Source organism: Rhea americana, unplaced genomic scaffold (assembly GCF_003343005.1).
Source record: "Rhea americana isolate MKP2758 unplaced genomic scaffold, rheAme1 scaffold_115, whole genome shotgun sequence".
Classification (NCBI taxonomy): Eukaryota; Metazoa; Chordata; class Aves; order Rheiformes; family Rheidae; genus Rhea; species Rhea americana.
In genome coordinates, this window is record NW_028185206.1 from 329,389 (window position 1) to 354,484 (window position 25,096).

Sequence of the window (25,096 nt, forward strand, 5' to 3'; positions counted from 1 at the left end):
CCCACTGCGCCTGCGCGCAGCACCGCCTCGCTCACACTGCCCGCGCTGGCCCACTGCGCCTGCGCCTCGGCGCCGCCCCAGCCTGCACAGCCCGCGCTGGCCCACTGCGCCTGCGCCTCGGCGCCGCCCCAGCCTGCACAGCCCGCGCTGGCCCACTGCGCCTGCGCCTCCCCAGCCTCCCCAGCCCGCGCTGACCCACTGCGCCTGCGCGCCGCTCACACAGCCCGCGCTTGTTCACTGCGCCTGCGCGCCGCTCACGTCGTCCGCATTCGCCCATTGCCCCCGCACCTCGCTCACGCAGCCCGCGCTGTCCCACTGCGCCTGCGCGCGTCTCACACAGCCCGCGCTGGCTCATTGCGCCTGCGCGTCGCTCACGCAGCCCGCGCCGTCCCACTGCGCCTGCGCACCCTCCTTCTTCCGGTCACGGCCCGCGTGCCTGCCTTGAGGGGGGGCTTTGTCGGCGTGCTGGCGCCAGAGCCGCCCTCTGGTCACGTGAGCGATGGGCGGGAGGCGATTGGCTGGGCGTGCTGCGGCGTGGTGCTGGCGGGGCCCGGCGCGCGGTAAGGGGCGCGGGCCGGCGTTGCCATGGGGCCGGGCTGGGCCTGGCCGTGGCCTCCTGCGGCCTCGGCGCCCTCCGGGCCGGCGCAGCAGTGCCAGGGCCCGCAGAGGGGCGGCCTCCGCTGCGCCCGGGCCCGCCGCAGACCGCGAGGCGTTGCCTGGAGTTTCATGGCCGTGAGCCCAGTGAGCTAATGCAGAGGCAGGCAGGAGAAGCCCCTAGGCCCCGCTGGCCCGGGGGGCAGCGTGCTGGGGACTGCGGGTCGGTCACGTACTGTTTGTTTGGCTCCACAGTGCAGTGATGCGTGTGTGCTGGCTAGTGGCACAAGAGAAATGCAGTCAGCGAATCAAGCTGCCGCACTTGGGAGCAGTGATAATTGGACGTGGCCCAGAGACTGGGATAACGGATAAGAAGTGCTCGCGGCAACAAGGTAAGATGCAGCTCAAGTGCTGATTTCCCGGTCCAGTAGTTGCCAGAGTTGTGAAGAATCTGAGACACAAGTATAAGCACTCATGATAGACTCATGCTAATCAGTAAGCTTTGTTCTTCTGCTTAATGGAATTGCAGTGAAGCCAAGAAAGCCTTGTTTTGGCCTTACTTATGGGCCTGCTTTGTGCAGTGCTGAGATGGAGATGACAATTCTTCCTTGAAATCTAAGCAAGATTCCCCTAGGCTTATTACTGTAGTCACTAGCTGGCAGTCTCAACCTCATACACAGAGCTGCATGATTCTTGAAGCCATTGAGTTTCTTACAAGTGCTTGTAAAGACCTCTGAGTCCTGACAATATGAAGAAACACAGCCTTCCTGCTAAAAGGAAGATAAGAAATTCACAGTTTAAACTAAGACATTGAGCCCTAACATGAATCCCCAGGTCCACAGTCCTGTTCCACTGCCTTTGCTCTCATATGGTGAGTGGTGGTAGTCATATTCCCTGTGTTCCACCAATTGATTTATAGTATGACTTAGTATTTCTTAGAGCCACTGGGAGAAATCACATTTTAATCTGTAAAATACTTCCCTTTCCACTTTTCCAGCTGTGTATTTCTTCTATTCTGGACACAGCCCTTTTCTATGCCATGTTGTGACAGCGCTAATGTGAATAGCCAGAATTTGTAGAATATTTCTGTAGATTTCCCCTTTATTCTGATGTAATTTTGTCAAATGTGCACATATGACTCAATCATATAGGTTAGTCACATCTTAGCAGTGGTCCTAGAAACACTAAGACAACATGGCAGAAATTTTACAAAAATGTTAATGGAAATTTTTCTCAGAAGATAGCACAYGCCTGAAATATAGGAGTGTATTCTGCCTTTCTGGTCTCTTTATTTACATTGTTTTATGATGCTTTTTTTTTTCTTTTCCCTCAGTACTGTTAAAAGCAGATTGTAACAAGGGGTATGTCACAGTCAAACAGGTATGTTTTCAAAAGGATGTACATTGTTTCCGATACTTACAGAGGTGGTTGTTGTACTTACATAATACAAATGCTGCAAGTGGTGGTTCTGACCACAGAGTCTGAAGGGCCTCAGGCTGTTTTATGATGAAGGTGAGCATGCTAGGTGATCCTCAGAAGGGCTGTCTTTCATTTGTGTACCTTAGTGGAAAAGCTGCAGTGTTCCTTCCAGACGTGCTTGTGTCTTAGGCAGCCACAGCTGCACTGTCAGGGAGCACTGCCTTAAGTCCTCAGCCTGTTCTTCCTCCAGGGAATACGTTTTGGAGATTTAAAGGCTCTTCCCCTAATCAAGAGGTTAACTTGATGTTTTTCCTCCTGAGCCTTGTATTTCTAAAGCTGAGGCAGCCCTTCATTTAAGGTTAAATTAATTCTTATTATACTTATGACACTAGGCAGTTCTTAAAGTTCTTATTTTGATGGTTAGTAGAGCCAAAGTTGTGGTCATCTCTAGGGAGAGGTGGAATTTGAAACAGCACTGAAGGCATTCTAATGCTATTAACTATTATTAATTAATGTTAGCAGGCCTATTCTCTCATACTTTTGGGGACCAGTATCCTTGAGATAACTTGAAGGGAGCATTCTCTGGCTTCAGGCTGGGGCACGTGCGTGTACCCACAGCATCAGCATTCACATTTATCCACTGATGAGTAACATCTTCCACCAAAATGTCTCAAGTACTTGCTCCCATTGGTATCTGGTGAATTTGTCAAGTAACTCCTAGACACTCTTTCACAGAAATTGGCCTTAATAACCATTTGAATACAATGTTACTGTAATCTCAGGCCAAAGAGCACACCTTGGGTAGTAGTAGTTAGCATGTTTTCAGTCTGCTCTAGAGCTGCTTCTCCTGTGATTTATGTGCAGCACCGAGTTCCAGTGATCGGCTGATAAATAGCATATTGGTCAGGGGGGTGTGAAATGTGTGTGATGTGAGCGAAACTTTATGGGTTATGGGCTGAAAAGTTTCTATCCGGAACTGGATTCATCACAGGCAGTGTTTGCTGATGGGAGGCACAGTACCATCTGGTGGAAGAGGCAGGTATTGCTGTGACAAAGCTAAGGAAAAAGACTGTGTCAGAGTTCATCAGTCACAAGTGTGATCTGTATTCCTACAGTTTGTAGCATGTATAAACATTAACCAAAAGCATTTTGCTGAAGCCAGAGTCTCCTTACTTCCCTAYGGTCACTCTCAGGTTCAAGCAAAATGTTTCCCCTCAAGCAAACACTGTAGGCTACCCATACTTACACATGCTGGGGTGAACAGAGACAGATTTAGCCTCTCTTAGGAGAAACAGAGTGTTCTCACCAGCTCTGTCTTATTTGGGATGGGGAAGGGTTATCAATATGACTTGAAAAAGAAGAAAAGACAGGAGCAAGGAGCTGGCTCCTTTGTACTGGACTTCTCTAGGGGACTTCTATAGACTGTTTTTGTCTTTTTCTTTTGAATAGGGGGGAAAAAAGTGTTGAAAGTGTTGGCAATGACCTGTTTTTAGTGATCCAGGTGCTAGGAGCCTGGATTCCTTTCTTGAAATGAGCCAGAAGAGTGGTCCCAGGTGTTTGGAGATTGATGTGCTGACAGGAGAGCATTTTGGAGAAACAGAAAACAAAATGTAGAAGAAAGGAGTAGAAAGAGAAAACAAAATAACTAGAAATTAGGAAACCATCTGGAGATGGACTGAAATAATTGTTAAAATTACTGTTACTTATAAAACAGTAATTATTAAAGCCTTCATTGTTTTTGCAATTATTTAGTAGATTTTTTCATTTTTGTTTTGATTTTTGTGGGGAAAGTGGGCAGTGAGGTATAAGTTGTCTTGTAACTCTATAGCCAGCTGTGCTGCTCAGTCCATGGGACATTATGCCTATGAGGGTTGTGTGCTAGCAGTTCTGACTGCGAGATGAGGTGATAGAGAAGTGCCTCCAACTTCTAACTTCCCTGATCCTTTAGAGTGGGTTAATGTTAGGAGGGGTGTGGAGTGGATACAAAATACTTTTGCTTTTGAGTATAGCGGTATTTTCAGGACAACTGAGTGTTAGTTGCTGGTGATGACAGTCACAAGACCTGCACTACCTCTCTCTCTCTCTCTCTCTCCCTCCCCCTCTCCCCCCCTCCGTCTCTCCCTCCCTCCCTCTCCCTCTCCCTCTCTTCCCTCCTGCCCACCCTCCTCTTCTCCCCTACCAAAGATGGGCGTTAACCCAACTACTGTTGATTTAATGAATATTGGGAAGGATAAAGAGGTGAAAATGAAGCCAGGCCAAGTTCTGCATATTGTGAACCAACTTTACCCCTACACGGTGCAATTCTCTGAAGAATCAGGGAAAACTGTTGCAAAAGTAGAAAAGAAAACACAAGCTGAGAAGAGGCTGTGTGAGGACCCCTGCAAAAACAGTGATGAAGAAAATGTGCCCAGAAAAGGTATGAAGATGGAGGCAGTGGATACACCAGGCAGTTTTGCAGATCGTAGACTGAGCAGTTCCAGTGTTTCTCCAAATGAGGGGGTTTCTAGCAAAAAGGTAAGTCTATTAGGATTAGTACTTCTGCGGGTTCTCCTAGAGCTGTCTTCTCCAGCAGCGGTCTTTTACTTTTGTGGGTACTACCTATTGGAAAACTTCTCAGGTGAACCCAGATCCTCAGAGTATCCAGAGCTGACATGTGCCAAGGCAAAGACTCTGCTCCTGACACCACATAGATCCCGAGAAAGCTACCTAGATTCCCTTCTAACCTGAACGTATTCCACAAAATTGCTAATGTGGTGTGAGTCCTTCACAGCCTCCTGCAGARATCAGCGTGATTGCTGAGCTGGTATGCACATGAAGAGGTGTGAATCTGATCTCTGGTTCATGTTGTAGTTTCTGTGAGAAAGGCAGTCCACGTGAGCTTAGCTTGGCTGGCGTCCCATGAAGAATCTGTGCTGCCACTTAAGATGAAAACTACTGTGTTTACAAATACAGCAGTAGTTATCAAAAAGCTTGTACACACAGTAGAACGCTTCCTCCCCAGCACTTTTATTTTTTTTGTCCTCTTTGATCATTCCTCATGGTTGAACTATGTTTCCCTTAGTGAGTGTTACTAGCTAAATACTTCTGAAAGGGAGTTTTTAGCTGGGCTGACATGGACAAAATCAAAAAGTGCAGTGACCACACAGGGCTTCTAGAATTAAATATATGGTTGCTGGAGGAGACAGCACAAAAACACAACCCAGCAGGACCAAGTTCTAGTCTCAAGTTTACCAGTTATTTCATTTGTAGCCTCAGGCTAGTTGTATTAGGGCTGATTTATGGTAGTATAAGCAGAGAGAAAAGGCGATTCAAACTGTTAGCTGGCTTGTACTTTCCTGTTTCTTTCTCTGCACTAGAGTAATGTTTGAACATCTTCCTGTACACGAATATGATGAGGATCGTCTTTGGCAATGCCTGTGAAGTGCTCTGAACAGAAACATGTTGTCTACTTTAGAAAAAGTATACTCTGTGTCTTTCGTAAGGTATTCATCAATCGAGAAATTCAGTTAAGAGAAATCTGCTGATACTGACTTGATCTTCCTGTCTTTCTTTTCTGTACAAGCCACTCTGCCTTGCACACTACTGAAAGGCCTAAGAGTAGGGCTAGATGCTACAACAATGTTTCCTTGTTTTGTGCAGTCTGTGATCAGACTCCTAAATAGAGATCCTCATAGCTCCTTTGGTCCCTGTGAGCCATGAAGCAACATGTTTTGTAGTAAAATGATCTAGCATCAGTAATAATATTCGGGGTCTATGTTGTGTGAGCAAAGAAAATTCAAACAGATCTAGAACTCCCTGTTGATAACACTTTCCAAAATTTGAAAGATTTACTTTGAATCTCAACAGTACCTTGTTAAGAATTTATATAAGGAGCTTTGTGGGTGAGGTCATGGAGCATTTCTTCTTAAACAAAAAATTTGGCTATCATTCAGATGTTATTTTGTTGTTGTTACAATTAAAGTATTTAACTGAATGCTTTTAAAGACCATTTAGTTTTTTAATTATCTTTTAAAAATGTTTTCTCCTTCTGTATCTTAGGAACATTTAGGTCACTGGACTCAGGGTTTAAAGAGCTCCATGCAAGATCCAAAAATGCAGGTAGGAATTGTACATGCCTACTTTACAGCAGTGTAAAAGTAAAATGAGCTTGCTTTCTTCCTTTTGCAGCATACTTTAGTGATCTGATTAACCAGCAGGCTACTGCATAAGGGCTGAGTTTTGCTACCACAGAGAAAGATTGGAAGGCTCTGCTCTGTTCTTCTGACTTCATAGAATGTCAGAACTTCATTATCCTTGAGCTCTCAACTCTGTGAAGTTTGGTCAAAAGATTTGGAAAAGGTTGTTGGGAGATTAGATGAACAATATGGTTTCTGTGTTTTGTTAGGGAAACCGTCTAAAAGGATGTTATGGTTCAAAGCTGGTAAAGTAGCAGAGGTTCTTTTTTTTTTTTTTTTTTTTTTTTCCCCCCAGCAATCGTCATTATCTTGTTTCTGGGTGAGATGCAGTTTCCTGGTTACCAGTTAACAGTTAACTGAGGAAAACCAGCTGACAGGATGTGACCAGTGGCTCTTGATCCACCCTGTTTCTTTCTGCCTACAGGAATTCCTGGGTGATTTCTGCTAAGCTTCTGCAGATGCTCCAAAAGAATCTCCCTCCCTCTGCAGATGCTCCAAAGKAATCTCCCTCCCCCTAACTCTCTGCTTTCCTTTAGCTGCATAATACTTCCCCTTCAGCTGTGTTTTTTGTCTGCTGCGTGCTTTCTGAGAGGTCAGACTCAAGAAGCAGAAATTTGACAACTGCTATATTTCATAGTTGTAGTGTATATATCTCAGAACTCTTCCACACATGCTTTCTCGTTAATGTATTCTGAGAGCATCTTCTCTATCGATGAGTAAAAGCTACTTTAATTTTATTTTTAGGTTATGGCTAATCTATGGCCTGCTTCTTCTCAAAACAAGCTTTACAGCTCAATTCCAGAACAGAAAGAATGCTCTCCAGCAAACAGCGGTCRTGCTGGAATACTTACCTTGAGAGAAACAGGTTACTTTAAAGGCTGATGGAAGAACTGTACTAGAGATGAGAGGAATCCAGTAGCTAACACTTCTCAAAACCATGTTTACATTCTAAGTGTTTGTAAATAGGTGAAAAGAAGGAATTTCACTCGCATCCCACCAGTCTGGGAAAATGGGAAAGGGTATGGCTACTTGTTCTTTCAGCACTGTTACATAAAGAAGCATCTTTCTATAGGACCAAACCACTAGATCACCTTTGACAGGTGTTGGCTAGCTGAGAGAAGTGATGATAAAACTGGAGAAAGGGTGGAGGGAAAGACTGCCTCCCCACTGTGTAGTAGATCAAGGCCAGAATCCTTACAGCTTGGCTTTGGGATAAGTGACTCTCCTATATTGCCATCTTAACACTGGAGAAGTTTTTTTTTTCTTTGCATTTTTCAACCTCTGAGAGGACAGATATCACAGAAACATGTGATCTTTGGTTCAGAAAATCACAAAATAATTCAGTTGGAAGAGATCTGTGGAGATCACATGGCTTGACCCCTTGTATTAGATCAGGTTGCTCCAGGCCTTATCTGTTTGGGCTGGAATGATCTCCAAGGATGAAGATCCCACAGCCTTAGTGGACTTCTCAGAGGCATGGCCATCCTCGTGGTGAAAATATTTTCCTTAATATTTAATCAGAAATTCCCAATTGCTTGTTTTTTTTTAATTTATTTATTTTTAATCAAAGCCTAAAATATTGGATTTTATATGGAGTTTTAGGAGAAATTAGTATCTGTCATCCAGGAAATACCAGCAGTTTCAAATGTGTCTTTCTCTGAGGGATGCTAAAGCTATTGAAATGCTGGCTTACCTTTTAAACGTGAGGCTTAATCTTTGTCCTTTAATCAGAAGTTCATGCTTTTCAAGACAGTTCTTTCTTAAGTCAAAAGATAATCTGGTTTTAAATCTATTGTTTGAATGTTAGAATATGAATAACTGTGATTTAGTGTTGGCTTTTTTTAGGTGTGATTACAAACTCAGTGCACAGTAGAATTCCTTTCCTTTTTAATATTAAAGAACAGACAGTTTGGGATTTTTAAATTTTTTAGAGACAATTGCCTTAATTTTATTCCCAGTGGCAGTCTGTGTAGGTGTTAATGTGTGTATGTAAAAATACAACAGCATGAATTAGTCTTGCTGCTGAAAGTCACTCATGTTTTGTGTGCTGATAAAATTTTAGTTTTCTGTGTAGAACAAGATCTATGAAAATTATTAGCAAAGATGAGAAAAATCTTCTGTTTCTCAACAGTAGACATGCTGCTAAGAGATCACACATATAGTACATAGTTTGTTTCAAAACCTGACAGGCTTTAATAACCCTTATTGCACCTGTACTTGTTTTGCTACCGACTCTCTTGATCAACTGCATCAGATTCTTGCAGAAGGCAAAGCCAAACAAAAACGGATGAAAGGAATCTATTCTACTTTATTTGAATGACTTCAAGTAGCATACTGCCTAGCATGAGCTGCAAATGCTCAGACTTGAATGTTTTCTGTCTGTAATGCTGCTGGAAGTATATAGCCCTGTGCATGTTATTTATATTACCTTTGAGACTTGTTTCATTCCAGGAATCTTCAAAGCACGAGTCAATCCATTGCATTCCTATGTTTTTTATATTGAGCATAGCACCAAGATTTTTGTTTCAGTGACCACAAAGCTTGAATGAAGCCTGAAGGAAGTAGCATTTCCTAGACCTCACTGGTGATTTTTCCAGAGAATTCACAGGCATCTGTAGCAATAACTAAGTCATCCTTGTTGTATAAGAATAGAAATCTTTTTTTCTTGCAGTGTTTAAAGAGGGATGCTAGAACATCTCTCTACACCTGTCTGGTCTGTGATACGGAAAAGGGTGCACATGCAGGACCAGCTTAAATCAAGCTAAAATTCTCCTTGAATTGGAATGCTCTGCTTGATATTTCTTCCTGCTTAGTAACCATTCCTGTTTTTTTAGACCTCTGTGCCTCCACTGAAAGCCTCCTTTTTGTCTTTGTGTCACTTAAGAGATTCTTGCTGCATATTTTGACCGGCACCCCAGCTGTTTTGCCTGCAGTAGGAAAKATCCCATTTACTTGAGCGCACTTTGCGAGCTTCTAAATAGTACAGATCTCCTTGCTGTCTAGATCCCATTGAATCACTTGGCTCTGGCGTTAGATCAATTAAGAGGTCTGCAGTTGAGACTACTACTACTGTCATCTTCTCCAAGGCAGCTGACCGGAGGCCTCCTGGGCTCATATGATTGTTGTGGAGTGTTGTCTGCCATGTACTGTGGTTCCTTATCAGTGCTGGATAAGTCTCTCTTGCACTGCTAGCCCCTGGCTGAACTTTAAGATAGAGTACCGTAAGAATATCCCTTTTGTTAGCATTGGCTTGTCATGTAGCCAATCATTTAGCTGCCAGGAGGAGGAGAAGCTGAGAATGTCCCCTGAATGCAGCAAGGGGGAACGCTAACCAGTCTTCACAGTAAAGAGTGGAAGCACATCCATTGGCATGTGCATAAATGATGTGTCTTACAGAATACCTTTCAACTGTAAACAGATTTTCTAGTCTTCTATTCTTCCTTAGATATCCATATTGGCTGCTGTTAAAAACAGTTCTTTGAGATAGATGGACCCACTGATAGCTTTTTGAAGGGAAAAGGGAAATTAAAAGCATACTGTGGCAGGGGTTCACAGAGATCTGTGTACTTCTGTGGAACCTTTGTGTGGTTCAGAGGAAGGCAAACTTTGATAAACTGATTGTGGTCATTATGCTATGAGTATCATCAGCCATAGAGGCATTCCCAGTTCTATTAACAACACCTCTGCCTGTCCAGGGACTTCTGCAACTACAGTTGATCTAGATAAATAATGTCTCAAAATCCACAGAATATGTAATTTATCAGATTAAGATATATAACTTTCAATCAGTAAATAACCTAGTTTTCTTTTTTGATAGGTTTACAAAGATGAAAAGACTGTAGTCATCAAGGATAAATATCCCAAAGCACGTTACCATTGGCTTATCTTGCCGTGGGACTCCATTTCAAGCCTGCAGTCAGTCACAAAGGACCATCTTGAACTCCTGGAACATATGCATGCAGTTGGGGAAAAAATGATTGAGCAATGCCCTGATAGAGAGACTTTGGAGTTCAGACTGGGTTACCATGCAATCCCCAGTATGAGGTAAGACCTAAATGAGTCATCAGATAGTAGAACTCAGTTATGTAGAACCCATTCTTCTGGATATACAAATTTGAGGTCAAATCTTTAAGACAATTTGGTGTTGCTATAGCACAACTGATGCTCCTAAGCTTAAAAACCAGCTAGGAGTACAAGTCCTTTAGGTGCAGCTGTGCACTCACTACTACCTACATGATGATGGGCTAAACAGCCTTCTTAGTTTAGTAGGAAATGCCTTTGGGGATCACATATCAGAGTTGGGGTCACAGCATGGTCCAGTACAGCTCAAAGAGCTGGCAGTGCAAACAGCCAAGGACTAGAGTATATCTCCCCTCAGGACACTGAGCTGAGATGGGAGAGTGACACTGAAGCCCTGTCCTGCTTGATACTCAGCATGGATTGGAGACTTGTGTATCAGCAAGTCCAGAGATTATAGTGCCTAGATGCTTGTTGAGTATCTGAGTATGGCAGTCTGTGTTCCTAAGTTGTTTTCCAGTTTTTGGACTTAGCTTTGAGTTCCTGATACCAAGTCCCATTCAGGAACTCGATATCAATTGTAATTCTTTTGTTTATTAAAACTATTGTCACTGTCTTTCTGGAAACTGGACTGTCTTTGAGGGTAAGTGCATTATGCAGAGTAATGATTTTGACTATTTATAATTAGATGAAATTATAACACTGCTTCCAGAGCACAGAGTGGATTCCTTCTGTAACAGGATTGTGGGTCAAATATAATGCAATAAGACTGACCCATGAGGCAGTCAGACTCTTATAATCAAGTCTGCAACTGCAAAAGAACTTCAGGCATTAACAGTTATTTTTCTTTCTTTGAACAATGTGTTGTTTCAGTCAGCTGCATTTGCATGTCATCAGCCAGGATTTTGATTCTCCTGCCCTGAAAACGAAAAAGCACTGGAACTCTTTTACTACAGAATATTTCTTAAACTCTGAAGGTAACGATTTAAAAACGTATAAAACTATAAAAATCCTTGTGGCCTTTGGCTTTGGRCTTTTTTCCAAAACAAATATGTAAGCCATAAATTGTATTCCAATAAATAGGAGATTTATTCAACTTCATATACTAGGGAATAGCACTAGGTAAAAGTCAAGTAAATTTTGTGACTAGTTTAAATTATTTTAATTTAAATTAAAAGACCAGGAATGACACCCTATCCTGTAAAGCCGTATGCATAGATTGTACAGTGTTAAATGCATTTCATGGTGCTACATGGTCACAATGCCTCCTCTTTCTTATTTCAGATGTAATAGAGATGGTAAGAAGCAAGGGGAAGGTAATGGTGAGAGAGCACACCTCTGACCTTCTCAAAATGCCCCTCCGATGTCACCTCTGTCAAAAACAACTATCTACTATCCCACAGTTAAAGACACACCTGAGGAAGCATTGGCCACAATGAATTTGCAAAAAATTGTCCTAGAATCTGTGTTCAGATTTCAGGCTAAAACAAAGGTAGAAATGTTACAGATGTGAATGTCCTTTGTTAACTGTAATGACAAATGTAATATGTGCAAAATATAGCCTGGAAGCAGCAGTGTGTTAAGCTTAAAACTGGGGGGGGGGGGAGTGTCTTCTCCAATTGAAGATGTGTTTGAAGTTTTGTTGCTACATACCCATACTTGTCTGTATGGTGAAAATAAGTCTTGAAGAACTGTTTTGTTTGGGTAGAGTAACTTACTTTAATTCAAGCCTAGATGCCTTCTATACTCAACTTTACCCTACAGAAGAGGAAGAAACAACCTGTGATTGGGCAGGTTTTTCTCTTGATGTCTCTGCCTGCCACTGAAGTGTCTCTTGAGTGATGCTGTAACAGAGATTGGTGTGGCTGACAGCAAAACCATCATAGGAACATAGGGAAAGTGTTCTGGAAACAGCATAAAGTAGAGCATCCCCAAAACACTGACACGGCCCTGCTCAAGGCCTAATTCCTTCATGCACAGAAATGTACATACTTCTGTGTGTGTTATATATATTTATATATATGTATGTGTATACGTGTGTATACACACACACACACACACACACACACACACACATACATAAAATGCAAGGACTAGCTTTGCTGCCCCCCCCCTACTGTAATGCATTATCAAGGTTTACTGAGTGGATATGTTGAGCTTGATAAAGAAACTAGCATGACCTAATGCTTTTGTATTTTCTCCATGTCCAGGCTTTGATGAGCCTCTTATTTGACTACTGTCATGATGTGACCTTCCGGATAGGCAGCAGATCACTGGTAGCAAAAATCTGTCTCTGGGTTCAGAATCAGTGTGGGGCTCAGTCCTGCTAAGTCCTCCTTAACTTGTTAAGTAAGATGCCATTTGGGTGAAATAGCTTTCAGCACAAGAGCACCTAGCGCTCTTGCTGTGTAAGAAAGTTTGTCATATTATTCTGGGGGAGTGGGAAGACAGGGGTTCACTTGTCCCCAGAGGTGAAGTAGTTTAATGCTTAGCAACAGGAACTATTCTGGGTTAACAGCAAATGTAAACAGTGCAGGCTCTGGCCTTCCTCAGATGGTAGAGAGACAAGCCAGAGGAAAATTGATGCTGCTTCACAGTTATACACTTTGTTTATGCACCAGCCCCATGGAGCATGGGTTCTCTGCAGCACCACAGAACAGGKGTCATGTCTTTCAATACCCCTCAGAGCAAGTCAAAGCATAAACACCTGCAGCCCATCTGTACAGAAAGCAGTGCTCAGCTCTCTGAAAGTCTGTGCTGTCACAAACTGGCATGCAGAACAGCAGCTTCTGCGACTCCTCTGCTGCCTGAGGGGCGAGCTTGTGTCTGATGTCAGAAATCTGTGACATCAACAGCAGCACATCAGCAGCCTCCAGTGATGTCACGGCCACTTGCTTTGGACCCAGGTGGGATGGTGGAAGGGCAGTGCTGAGAAGCATGTCCACCACTAGCTCTAAGACAACGACAGCTGTACAGGGAAAGTCTGCAAGAAAGACAGCAGCAGCCACAACCCATTCAAAGCCTGAAGGGGAGTCACGCTTCAATGGCAAAGGGAAGCCTCAAGGCAGTGAGGGAAACTAGAGCCATAATCATAGACATTGGCACAGGTTACTCGAAGTGTGGCTTTGCAGGGGACCCCTGGCCTTCCCACGTAATTTCATCAACAGTTGGCAAGCCCATACAAGAGCCTGCTAAGACTGGGGACAAGCAAAAAGAAACCTTTGTTGGCAGAGTGCTTCAGAACACCAGTGTGCCTTTAGAGCTTATCAACCCATTAAGAAATGGTATAGTGGTGGACTGGAACTGTGTCCAAGATACGTGGGAGTATATTTTCCACACAGAGATGAAGATTCAACCAGAGGATCATGCTGTTCTGGTGTCAGACCCTCCCCTGAGTCCCCCCACTAACAGGGAGAAATACGCTGAAATGATGTTTGAAGGATTTTGCATACCTGCCATTCACATTGCCTACCAGTCCCGGTTATCCATGTACTCTTACGGAAGAATCTCAGCTCTTGTCGTGGAGAGTGGCCATGGTGTTTCATATGTAGTTCCTATCTATGAAGGTTATGTCATGTCTAGTATCACTGGGATGGTAGATTATGCTGGTTTAGACATCACATGTTATCTCATGAAGCTATTAAATGAGTCTGGAAACACATTCACAGAAGATCAGCTAAGTATAGTAGAAGATATTAAAGAAAAATGTTGTTACACCTCTCTAGACCTTGAGCAGGACTTGAGTTTGCCTCTTCAGAAACAACAACTTGATTACAAACTGCTAGATGGCAATCTCATCACCATAGGCAAGGAGAGGTTCCTGTGTGCAGAAGCACTCTTCARCCCAGCCTTACTTTGCTCGCAGGAGCCAGGGCTTTTGCAGCTGACAATGACCTGTCTCAAGAAGTGTGATGCTGCCCTCATGAGAATATTGGTGGGGAACATGTTGCTGTGTGGGGGCAGTACTATGATGGCTGGTTTTGCTGCCCGCTTCCAGAGTGAACTGAGCTGGATGTGCCCAAATGACCACTTCACCATTGCTGCATCCCCTCAGAGGAAGTCTTCTGTCTGGATTGGTGGGTCTATTTTGGCCTCACTCCAATCCTTCCAGCAACTCTGGGTTTACAAGAGGGAATATGAAGAATATGGTCCTTCCTGCATTTTTAACAAGTGTTTCTGAGGATGATGGTGGGTGAGTACATCCTCCGGAAGACCAGTGCTGACAAAGGGTTCCTTAATCAAACCAAGAACATCTCCCTTGACTATTATTAAAGTACATTAAGAGACATCTGCTGCAGCTATATTGTGCTCACAATATTGTGTCTGGAATCTTTTGTTTGATGAACCTCGACAGCACATAGCAGGGGGACAGATTTCACTCTTCTCATGCTAATCAGGCTTCCATACAGCTGTATCTGCTCAGGAATTAGGGCATTTCTTAAGCTAAATGCATGATTTTGCATTAGTGGCTTATCTGAATTACTGTTAACAACAGCAGTTGGCAAAAGCTTCTGCAGAACTTAAAAAGCAAATTCAATGTCTCTGTCAAGACACCAACTAATGCAGAGCATATTTCAAGGTAAAATGTACCTCTGGGAAAGCCAAAGAGCAGCCTAGTAGAAGTCATGTGAAAGTAAACTGGTTGCTGTTGAAGCAGAGACTATGGTCCAGTAACTGGAAAAGTAGGAAGCAGGAGTCAGGACTACCCCACTGCAGGCTCTCTGTGACCCATGAAAAAGCCCCCACGATGGAAGAAGGCTCAAGATGCCCATGAAGCTCAGGGAAGACTGTAAGGAGTGACTGCCTACAGCTGTTGCAAAGAAAGCTGAATTTATCTCAACACAAAGGGGACCAGAGGTGGCCGKTGTCTTAGATGAACAACAGTATTGGTTGAATGGATCAACTGACTGTATCACAGTTGAGTGGGTCAGCCAGTTGYGTAAATTTTTTCTGACTTACTCAAAAGAATGTGAATATCTTCCTGAGTTTGCCAGACAGCATGGAGTGGGAGTAGGTGACTTGGAACTACACAGAGTATAAAAACTGAAGTAATTAACAAAAGAATTTTGAAAATAGCAATGGACTTGAACTAGTTTCAACCCATGTATTTCCTCCTAGGGACTGGAGGTGCCCAGCACTGTGACAGTGAACATATGACAGAGATCAGTAATCATAGAATCACACATTATGACTCAACTGTATACTTCAAATGCTACATTCTGCTAAGTATGACTTAAACTTGCATGGTGATTTCCGTATATTGCTGYATCACTCTGCTCAATACAAATCCCATGTAACATAAAGTATCTTCAAATAAGTAAATCTGATGTTGAGCATTATACCCTTTGTGTGTGGAATATATAAAAGCAGCTGCTCAAAGAGCATTGGACTCTGATACTTACTGCCACTAGGTGCAGGTTCCAGCTCTACTGCTCATTTGCCAAAGTTCACTCACAACAGAGGGAGTTGGGAGGAGACAATGGATTTCACAGATGAATTACAAGGTGAATGATTCAGAAGACTGATCTTCTATTGGGAAGGCAAAAGACTTCAACTGATTTATCTTTGATAGGAGAAAAGCACAGCCCATCCAAGATCAGAGGCTCTTCCCCTTTGATCATCATTGCAATGGAGATGCAGAAGAAGCAAGACCTACACGTTAAAGGAAATGGGARTGTTTTGGTATAAGCATAAAGTCCCACAAAGCATCACAAAGCCTGCAGCAGTTTTACTATTTCTTGGATTCTTTTAAAGTCTGAATTCCTTTCTAGAAAATAGGCAGTGCAAGACCTGAGCATTTCCTTGCAACAGATCTAGGAGTGTCAGGAATTAGGAATGCCATTGTCATATCCCAAYTGGAAGGCCAGAGCCAGAGCCTGGGAAAGAAAGCAGACTCTGCCACTCCTTTCGTCAGATATCAAGAGATGGTTTCCACTTTGACCTAAAGGAAAGGTGCTGTTACCATTCTGAGGACTCAGATACAGTAAAATACTCAGGCCTGTGCAGCAATTCTTGTGTTTTGCTATCTCAAGGCTTTATTCTTGGAAAACTTCTCCATTTTAACCACAGTACTTGACAACAGATGTAAGCCATCCCCACAGCATGTAGAGTAGGCTGTCTAAGTCATACTGGGAAATAAGATCACTTCTGTGTTTCAGGCAGCACTGAAAATGGATAGTTTTACCATTTCACCCCAACAATCCCAAGGCAGCACAGCAGCTACAGTGCAGGCCCCYGTGGCCATCTCAGCACTACTGATGGGCAACAGTCACCCCATGCATGTAGTTCTTCCACCAAGAAAACAATGCTCTGGCAGTATTATACACATGCATAATGCCATGCAGTAACAACATCTCATGCTRTGCACATTACAGCTACCTGAAACAGACAGGAGGTAGCTCACTGTGCTGCATTCCTCCACAGTGCCTAACTGAAGAAACTTGCATTGAATGCAAATACTGCCAGGCCAAAATTCTCTCTCATGAATGCAGGCTGAGGCCCCTGAAAGAGTTTCAGCTCCAGAACTTGTCCCCTTACTTCTTACTAGAAGCATTCTGGGGTAAAAACTAGTTCTCAGGCATGAAGTCAAATCATTTTGCAGGAGAAACAATTCCCTAATAGCTCACAGTGCAATCAGGGTACAGCTACTGAGCTGCTGGTGCTACTGGGCAACATTAGCTGTATTTGACCTTAAAGCAAATTTATCTGGGTAGTGTTACCCAGCAGTGTGACACTGACACCAAAACCCCTCCCCTCCCTTTATTCATGTTGCTATGTACCCAAAATCTTCCTAGTGCAAGTATCACCATTTTCAATGCAGTAGCTGCTGTTGGTACACCAAGATTCRCTCTGATCTAACAAAGTGATTTTGGTGGAACTCTTCTGTTGCCAACATCCAATTTCAAGAGATAACTCAGATAAGCAGACACAGTGTTCATTTGTATAGCCACAACAGCAATTCAAATTAACACATGTTTACTGCCAAGTTCCTTAAGCCATTAAAATGTGACCTGTCCTCATGGCAAGTACCACCTGCAGGAGGGAGCAATGGTAGATAAAGTAACTCAGATGGCAATGGTAGAGCTCCTTCAGCCAGAAGGGAGGAAGCAGAAGGTGGTGGCAGATGCTGGATACAAGCAACAGTGTTTAGAGCTGCACATCCTGTTACTCGCCAGCCTGACAATGATCTGTGCAGTGATCTGTCCTTGTTAGCAAGATGTTATGTGGGTCACAGTTAAATCAGCTGGCACGGCTCTAAGAAGAGTGCATCATGAAGGCCAGGACAAATGGTTTCTGTAAAGATGTAATGAAATTAAATAAAAAGCTRTAGTTCAGAGTCCACTGGGAATCCTTGGCTTTTAATTACTGGAGCAGATGCAGTTTCCACTGGAGATTTTTATTGAGTTTTGGTGGGATAAGTAATTCTGGATCTGAAAGGCAAATGGGACAAGAGTGAGCACAGAGAGTAACAGTGATATGGCTTCTTCAGGAGCTACCCATTAGCTAGTTTTGCCCTCTACTCTCCTTTACATCTAAGGAAGCTGAGAAGTCTCAGACCCAAAGCGTTTCTCTTTAGCCACAGATCACCAGCTTGCAATGAAGAATGGTCCTGTAAACAGGACTGTTTACATAAATCATTCTCTGTGGCCTCCAGTCATGTAGTCATGTTAAACTCATGACTTYTTAGTCTTCTGAACCTAAGAAAATTTGTCACAAACCATCCAGATCAAAAGATTTTGTTTTGTCATTTAATGTTACTTTAATTCTGTAATGAGGCCAAGGAACAATTTCTATTAGATGAGCTATTAAAGCCCCTTAAAAAAAAAAGAAAAAAAGAAAAAAAGAAAAAAAGAAATCCGTGTGTTTCCTTCCACTTGGCTTGCCTGCACTTTCCCTCCCCCCTTATGTTGAGGGTTTCTGATCTTCTTGACCATTCCATTTTACCCTTCCTTATGCAGGAGGAGCATTTTTTTAGACCACCAACCCAGAGTACTCAGCCTAGAAGCTCAGACTGGGTCTTACAGATTTGTCAGTCAGCTGTTCTCTAGGCCAAAGCAAATCAGATCCCAAACCAATCCCCTCTCCATGAACTGATATCATTCAGAATGATAAGGCAACAACCAATGGCAGCAGGCAGAACCTAGTTCATTCGCCACTAGCTGGGACATCTCTGCTGTGCTATCACATACAACAGCCAGTTGGCTCTGAAGTGTGAATAAGATGCACAGGGTTTTCTCTCTTTGAAGCCAGCCCACACAAGTAGTGATGGAGGGGCTGCATCTAGTGGCTTGTTACAGGATTTCCTCTCAATGTGGTTCTCTAGGACTAGTGGGGAAGTTGGAAGATGGAAGAGAGATGGGTGCTGCTGCAGCTGTCCTACATTTGCATTAGTTGCAAGGGCTGCAACATGGCAAAGCATCATAGCCTGATTAGGTCAACAGCCTAGCCTGGCCTGGCCACAAAAGTATTAAGTTACAAGAATTCTCTAATATGAAAACACCACTTCCATCTACAGAGCTTCCAAATCCCTTAAAACAGTCAGCCTACAAACATAGAAAGCCAGGAACATGTTTCAGACAATAGTTTTGACACAGGAATTCAGGGCAAATAAAACAAAAGAAGGCTTAGGAAGGCTATTCACTTGCCAGGAGGAAGGGCAACACCATAAAGAAAAGCCTCCTATGGCCAGAGATACACTACAGCTGTTGGCAGCTAACAACACTTGGTGAACCTGAAGGCTTGACAGCACTGGATACACTTACATCTCTAACACCCACCTCTAACCAAGAGCCTAAACTAACCTTGTACAACGGGAGCTGCCACCATCCTCTTCTGCTGATAGGCCGCCATAATGCTATTTGCAGTTGAATTGGGTCCCAGGACCTGTAAGAAGCAGCAACAGACATGTTCCAACCTGCACAAAACCAGATGAGAGTGGAGATACCTACAGAAAGTTTCTGCTACCAGTCTCCAAAAGTAGAAGCAGTTAGTTGCAAGACAGCTCAGTTTGAAGTGTCAGGAAWATGGAATCAAAGCCTAGTAAACTCTCAGAAAAGCTAAACAGAGGCAGAAAGAGAGCTCCTTTGGGACAGCTTCTCAGCATACAGAAGCAAGACCCTCATCCCAGCACATTAAATAGCATAAATCATCAAGCATGCTTTATTAATAAGGCTGATGATATTTGAAGTTCACTAGAGAGCTCCAGCTACCTAACATAAGGAAGGTTTTAGTCTGCCCTTAAATGCCTGCTGATCAGGGGTTATGGACAAGATACCGGGGAGTATTTTGTGTTCACCTTGAAAACTCAAAACTATTGATCAGAGAAAAAGAAAGAAAAAAAAAATGTACTCAGGAAAGCAACTAGTGCAACCCTCATGATTTCCTAATACCATATCAAACTGAAGCCCAGAAGCTTGACAAACCACCTCCTTTCTGCAATATATACTATATACTGTACTTGTTCAGACTAAATTAAATGTGGTCCTGGCAGTCATAAATGAGGTAGCAGCCCTCAGTAGTTCACCTCATGGCATCAGGATGATTAATCATTATTTCAGTATATAAAAGGTACGCTGACACTTCAACCATTAGTCCCAAGAAAAGAAACAGTATTCCTATGTTTTACAAATTGCTTAACATAGGGCTTACAAGAAGAAGTTACCACTAGAACAAGATGACACAAGCTTTATGCAGCCTCATCTTGTCCAGTGCAGCAATTCAGCCCTAGAGATGTAAGAGGCTATGCCTCTTTTTACATATCTAGTGCACACTGATTCAGAAGGTGCAGTGCTCTTATAATGTATTGCACAGAACATCTTTTTGACCTCTGCAAAAAAGGTCAGATGTGGAAAGCCAGAGAAAGATTCTGGATGCCAAACATGGCTAAACACTTGGAACTGTAAGGCAGGCACCACGGTTATTGCAGACAAGCACGGACCAGGTTGAGAGAGCTCTGCTGCAGCTCTGGACTCCAGATTTCTGGGAGTGAGGTCTCCATCAGGTGCAAAACCTCTTCCAGGACTCGCTGCAGTTCCCCAGCTTGCTCATCGTAACCAAATAGCACAAGCTGCTTCAGAAGGATGTGTATGTCTCCTACAGGAGAGAACAAAAGCCGATGCAGAGAGGATTAAGACAGGCATACTAAATAAATAGCTGTATTGCTCTGGTGCCARGGAGGAGGAAGGGGAGCAGTGAACCAGAACTGCAGTTCTCTGTTCCTACCCAGCACTTACAGTGTGCGAGTACAAACGTGAGGCAAACCTCAGTTATGGCACTGACAAGGCCTCATTTCTCTGCTCCCAAGACTACAAATTTGGAGAGCTCATCCTGCGGGTGCTTCTTGCAGCACAGACACAGATGAACTAAAAGTCCACCACAGATAACAGTACAGATAGGCCATCTCCCCAGCCTACCTCTCTCTTGACGGGAACACACTGCTTCCACTGTTTTATAAGCTGGTAAGCRGATGAAGATGATCAAATGTCTTACCCTTCACAGTCTCAACAGCACGAATGTTTTCTCCCAGTGCTTCCAGAAGGGCTATGTCTTCAAAAGGGCTCCCCTCCTTCAAGCTGTACCTCTTGCGCTCAGCCTTCCGCCTGTTTTTTGAGGAACGCCTGGAAAAGAAGGACATTTATTTTACTGCACACACCAGGACAGCTGTAACAGGGTAGATTTAAAAGAAAGTCAGAATGCAAGAAACTTGGACAGGAGGCTAGCTCTCTTCCCTGTTTCTGGTCTGCCAGTGTAAATTTCAGCCTTCATTTTCACAATGTTCCTCAAGTCTTTACTGTCTTCAGTAAGAGAGGGCAGCATGTAAACTGATGTATCCTATGTCAATGTTTTCAGTGCTGCTCAACCAATATACTTTGTGGTATACCAAGTCAGCAACTGGGCTGAGTTGTCCTACAATCCACCTACTACAACAGGACTACTCCGTGTTCCAATAAGGACTAGGATCTAAGCAAAAAATAAAGAAAATAATAAAAAAAGAAAAATAAAGAAAAAATAAAGCAAAAAATAAAGCAAAATATAAAGAAAATTCTTGACAGTGGTTTCTAGTAGGCAAAGCAGAGCTCCACCTCAAACAGTTTGGTGCCAGGGTGTCTGCTTGGCTGTGTATACTCATTTCTGCTATCTCCACAAGCTGTGCATTAATGCAGCTCAGCTGCCAATTATCACAGCAAAGCAACTTCAAAACAGGGGCCAATATTATCTGCCTAGTCCCGAGATGATTCTGCAGACCTCTGAATAAGCCTGAATATTGAGGCTGCAATCTCTTTCTCTTTTCATCTGTGCTATAGAAGGCATCCTAAGTAGTTCAGGCTTTTTTCACAGCTGTATCTTGGATAGATGTTTCAGATAGGGAATTCAGAAGTGTTCCTGAAAACCACCCTAGCCTGTAACACAACCAGACATCCCACCCCACACTGCAGCTCACATTCCAAAGAGCACTCAAAAGGCAACACAGAAGATCAGAATGGAAAGACAACAGTATGAGACTTAGCAACAACATCCACCTATCAAATAGAAAATATAAGTCAAAGACCAAAAGCCTTGCGCACAAACTGTTAATGTTTGAGGAACTATGCCCACATTCAATGTCAAGCGTCTTACAGCAARCTATTCTGACAGTGTGCCTGACACACATAAAGCCAGCTCCTGCCCAGAGTCCATGCCCACAGCTTCTCACATGGGCACTCAGTTCCTGCTGCACTACTAGATTCTGGCATTTTTTGTGCTCTCTCTCCCAATAAGAGCCAAATTAACCACGAAATGACTGTAATTAAAACTAGCTTCAAAGCATGCACAGCTGCTAGGAGAAGCATGCCAAGCATGCACAAGCTGCCCTCAAAAACAAGGGCTGATGCTAGGGCAGCCACCATCTAATTTGGAGGCAGATACCTACGCTGATATTCTTGAATTGCTGTGTGAATATTTGCTGTTCATGTCACTGGCTGTCACAACACTGCTGGTTTCAGAGATAAGATCCAATTCTGGGCAATTTGGCATTTCATAATCTGCAAAACACATTAACAACTGTCACAGCATGGAAAAAAGGCCACAGTTATTCACAGTGTTCTCTCTGAATAAGCTATGTAGCTTGCTAGAGAAATAGCTTGGGCAGAGTGTTTCTGCCTGATGGCACTTAAGAGCCTTGTGGCTCTCAGCCAAGCTCAGCCAGCACACAGAAGAAATAGCAACTGTGAGAAGAATGCTCTTTTGCCTTGCTGAGGATGATTATTAAGCAAAAGTAGAGGGAAGAGAAAATCTCAGTGCAGCAGATCTGCATAGTAACAAAGCATTCAGCTTTCAGAGAACTTCCTCAAGGCTGTTTAAGCTGGCAGGTGAACATGTCTAGTGCTCAACACAGGATGCGTTAAGCACTGCCTGACCCCACCAAGCTGGCACTGTGGAAACAATGTTACCCCATTCTGAAGAGCTTTCAGGTGCATTTAGCATTCTGATCTCATGAAAATTATGACAAAGACAGCCCTAAAAATACAGCCGTCTTTATAGATTGACAAAGGTCAAATAATCATGATCCAAGTATAAGATGAGGATGGAGGGGAAGAAGAGTGTTTTCTACTTTTGTGTCTTGCACGCCCATCCCCCAAGCTAAACAGGACAAATACTCTTTCTAAACACCTACAGCAAGTTCCACGGATACCACTGGAGCTAGAAGACAGCAAAGATTCACAGGGAAAATGGAAATCACAAAGAAAACTATCACAGTTACTTATGCTGGAGAAACTCATATGTGCTTCAATACAAACCCTGCAGGCTCTCAGAGGCTTTCTCTTTCAGCTCTCGGACCACTTGCAGTCGACACTTATGGCGCAGGAATGCTTTTTTCTGAGAATCCAGGAACATCAGCTGACTTTTCTGAGCTRCTCAAGGAGACAATTAGGTCCAAGAATATGAACATCTTTACAAAGGAACTTGGCAACCATTTCTACACAAGTTTAAGTGCTGTACTGTTCTGCACAATCCTTCAYGAATTTCAGAAGTCAGGTGCAAAGCACACACAAGGACTGTTGAGTATCAGGAAATTCAAACCTATAATRCAGGAGCCAATCAAACAAGATGCACCTGCCCACAACATGAGATGCTCAGAGACACAAAAATCTCCAATAGCATCAGACCAGCCTTTCTGGAGTGAAGGGCAAATACAGGCATCAAATCACTTTTAGAAATATTCTCATAAAATCTTCTAGGACAGACAGTAGTTTTCTCAGTCCAGAGCTCTCCCACCACACATTTTCTCTGGAACAAGAACAGTCCTGCTTGTTCATGGATTTGTAAACACAAATCTCATTGCAACCTGCRATTGTGAATACTAAAAAAGCTCAAAGGAGCTCAACTAAGCTAAAATCTGCCCATGACACAGCAGAGTTTCAAGCTGCAATGAGAAGAGCCAAATGTGGCTAGCCAGTCACCATCAGTTAGGCAGAATGAAGATGGCCTTCCATAGAGCTTCCAACAGCGGAACRCTGTGAGTTCTCACAGCCCTAGTAGTGACCTCCTACTTCCTCCACAGCACAAAGTGGTCTTCAATTCTAGTACAGACTTACCTTCTTGGATAGCAGGTTTGAAGTTGGTTTCTAAGATATCCAATCTACCGTACTTGTGAATCTGGATAAGGATCAGGAAAAGCAAACAAGGTCTTGTTTTAAGGATGTAACCTGGATCCCATCCCCTTACTCCTGCACTCCACAAAATCCTTTCACTCTGGTTTTCCTACTCTGGAATGTCTTACCAGTCTCAAAGCCTCTTCCCAGAGAGCCCCTTCTAAGAGCAGGAGAACAGCCTCTTCATAATCCTGGAAAGAAAGGGCAACCATGTGCTGATTATTATTTTCTGTTAATAATAATCATAAACAATCAAGTAGCATCTATCCAGATGTACACTCTTACACARCAGTATCCTAGTCAGCATAGGCAAACCATATTGTGCCAGGCACTTTTAAAGTGCTGATGTTACAAACAAAAAAAAAATCACCACTCCTCATTGCTCAAAACTATTGTGCAAAAACACAGGCTTGGCCACTCATGGGATCTTCAAAGAGGTAGTAAGAAGATAAGTTCATTGTGTCACCAAGAACCAAGAAACATGAAGCTAGTTACAGTTTGTAATTTGGGTCTGATCTGCAACAAGCATCACAGTAAGTACATCTTTCTGGGAAGTACTCGCCTTCAACTTGTGAGTGGCCAATTACAAGGTCTCTTCAAAGACCACCAGCAGTCACAATAGGTCTCCCTGTCCTCCTGTCCTACAACTTCTGCACAGCCCCAATGGTTAGCCTCTGTTCTTTAAGCAAAGATCACCTGCTGGGCACACGTCACAAACCCAGTGGCAAGCAGATGCAAATACAAGGCAGAGCTTCACTCAGGGAGTTTGTAATGCCATCTCTGATGGAGATCATGGCTACAGCAATCACTGCACTACTCCAAAGTGGCTTTGAATAAGCCTTCCTGTGTCTCCCTTCATCCAAGCATACAGTGCCAGCTGCCTAATTTTCAACACCTGTTCATGCAACCCACACCAGCTCCTGGAAAAAGCAGAGCAAAGTCACTTGTCTACCGCATGGCTAAGRGGCCACAGAACTAAGTCTTCCTTATTCCAGAATGTGCGCTTCACCTCYGGTACAAAAAGCTTTTCATACCAACAGAGGCAGCTCAGGGACGCAGCATTCAGTAATTCCTTGCTCACTGCATTGCCTAGGCCAGCTACGCCATCCCCAGGACTGTTCTGTGGCTAGCACACATGGAGGGCAAGTTCCTACTTAGTCACACATGGCCCAGGACAACAGAGAACACAGACAGCTTGGCTTCTGCACAGCRGCTATTCCTGGGATAGCGACAGAGGAGTGATTATATTACCTGAGTGTA

General features: G+C 43.4%; 3 protein-coding genes across 6 annotated transcripts in view; 2 read left to right on the plus strand and 1 right to left on the minus strand.

Moving 5' to 3' along the window:
* Positions 1–405: 405 nt before the first annotated feature.
* APTX (aprataxin) lies at positions 406–11,779 on the plus strand. 4 transcript variants are annotated; one of them, XM_085317284.1, is made up of 8 exons: positions 406–492; positions 850–986; positions 1,928–1,974; positions 4,198–4,527; positions 6,052–6,111; positions 10,006–10,232; positions 11,079–11,182; positions 11,490–11,779. In XM_085317284.1, exons 2-8 carry the CDS (start codon positions 857–859, stop codon positions 11,642–11,644), a joined length of 1,053 nt encoding a protein of 350 aa, XP_085173410.1. In that variant the 5' UTR covers positions 406–492; positions 850–856; the 3' UTR covers positions 11,645–11,779. The 4 variants fall into 4 exon arrangements, with proteins under 4 accessions (XP_085173410.1, XP_085173433.1, XP_085173418.1 ...); XM_085317307.1 differs by having other exon boundaries at positions 413–560; XM_085317292.1 differs by lacking the exon at positions 406–492 and adding an exon at positions 567–741.
* A 91-nt stretch (positions 11,780–11,870) lies between these two features.
* LOC146600800 (actin-like protein 7A) lies at positions 11,871–18,060 on the plus strand. The gene has a single exon (XM_085317273.1). The coding sequence runs from the start codon at positions 13,249–13,251 to the stop codon at positions 14,383–14,385; it is 1,137 nt and encodes a 378-aa protein (XP_085173399.1). The 5' UTR covers positions 11,871–13,248; the 3' UTR covers positions 14,386–18,060.
* The window catches only part of ELP1 (elongator acetyltransferase complex subunit 1), a 32,966-nt gene continuing 24,084 nt past the window's right edge, over positions 16,215–25,096 (minus strand). Inside the window, 8 exon segments of the mRNA XM_085317317.1 lie at positions 16,215–17,635; positions 19,007–19,088; positions 20,143–20,297; positions 20,694–20,821; positions 22,114–22,225; positions 22,982–23,095; positions 23,780–23,840; positions 23,965–24,065. Of these exon segments, the coding sequence (XP_085173443.1) occupies positions 17,568–17,635; positions 19,007–19,088; positions 20,143–20,297; positions 20,694–20,821; positions 22,114–22,225; positions 22,982–23,095; positions 23,780–23,840; positions 23,965–24,065 (821 nt within the window). The 3' untranslated portion in view covers positions 16,215–17,567.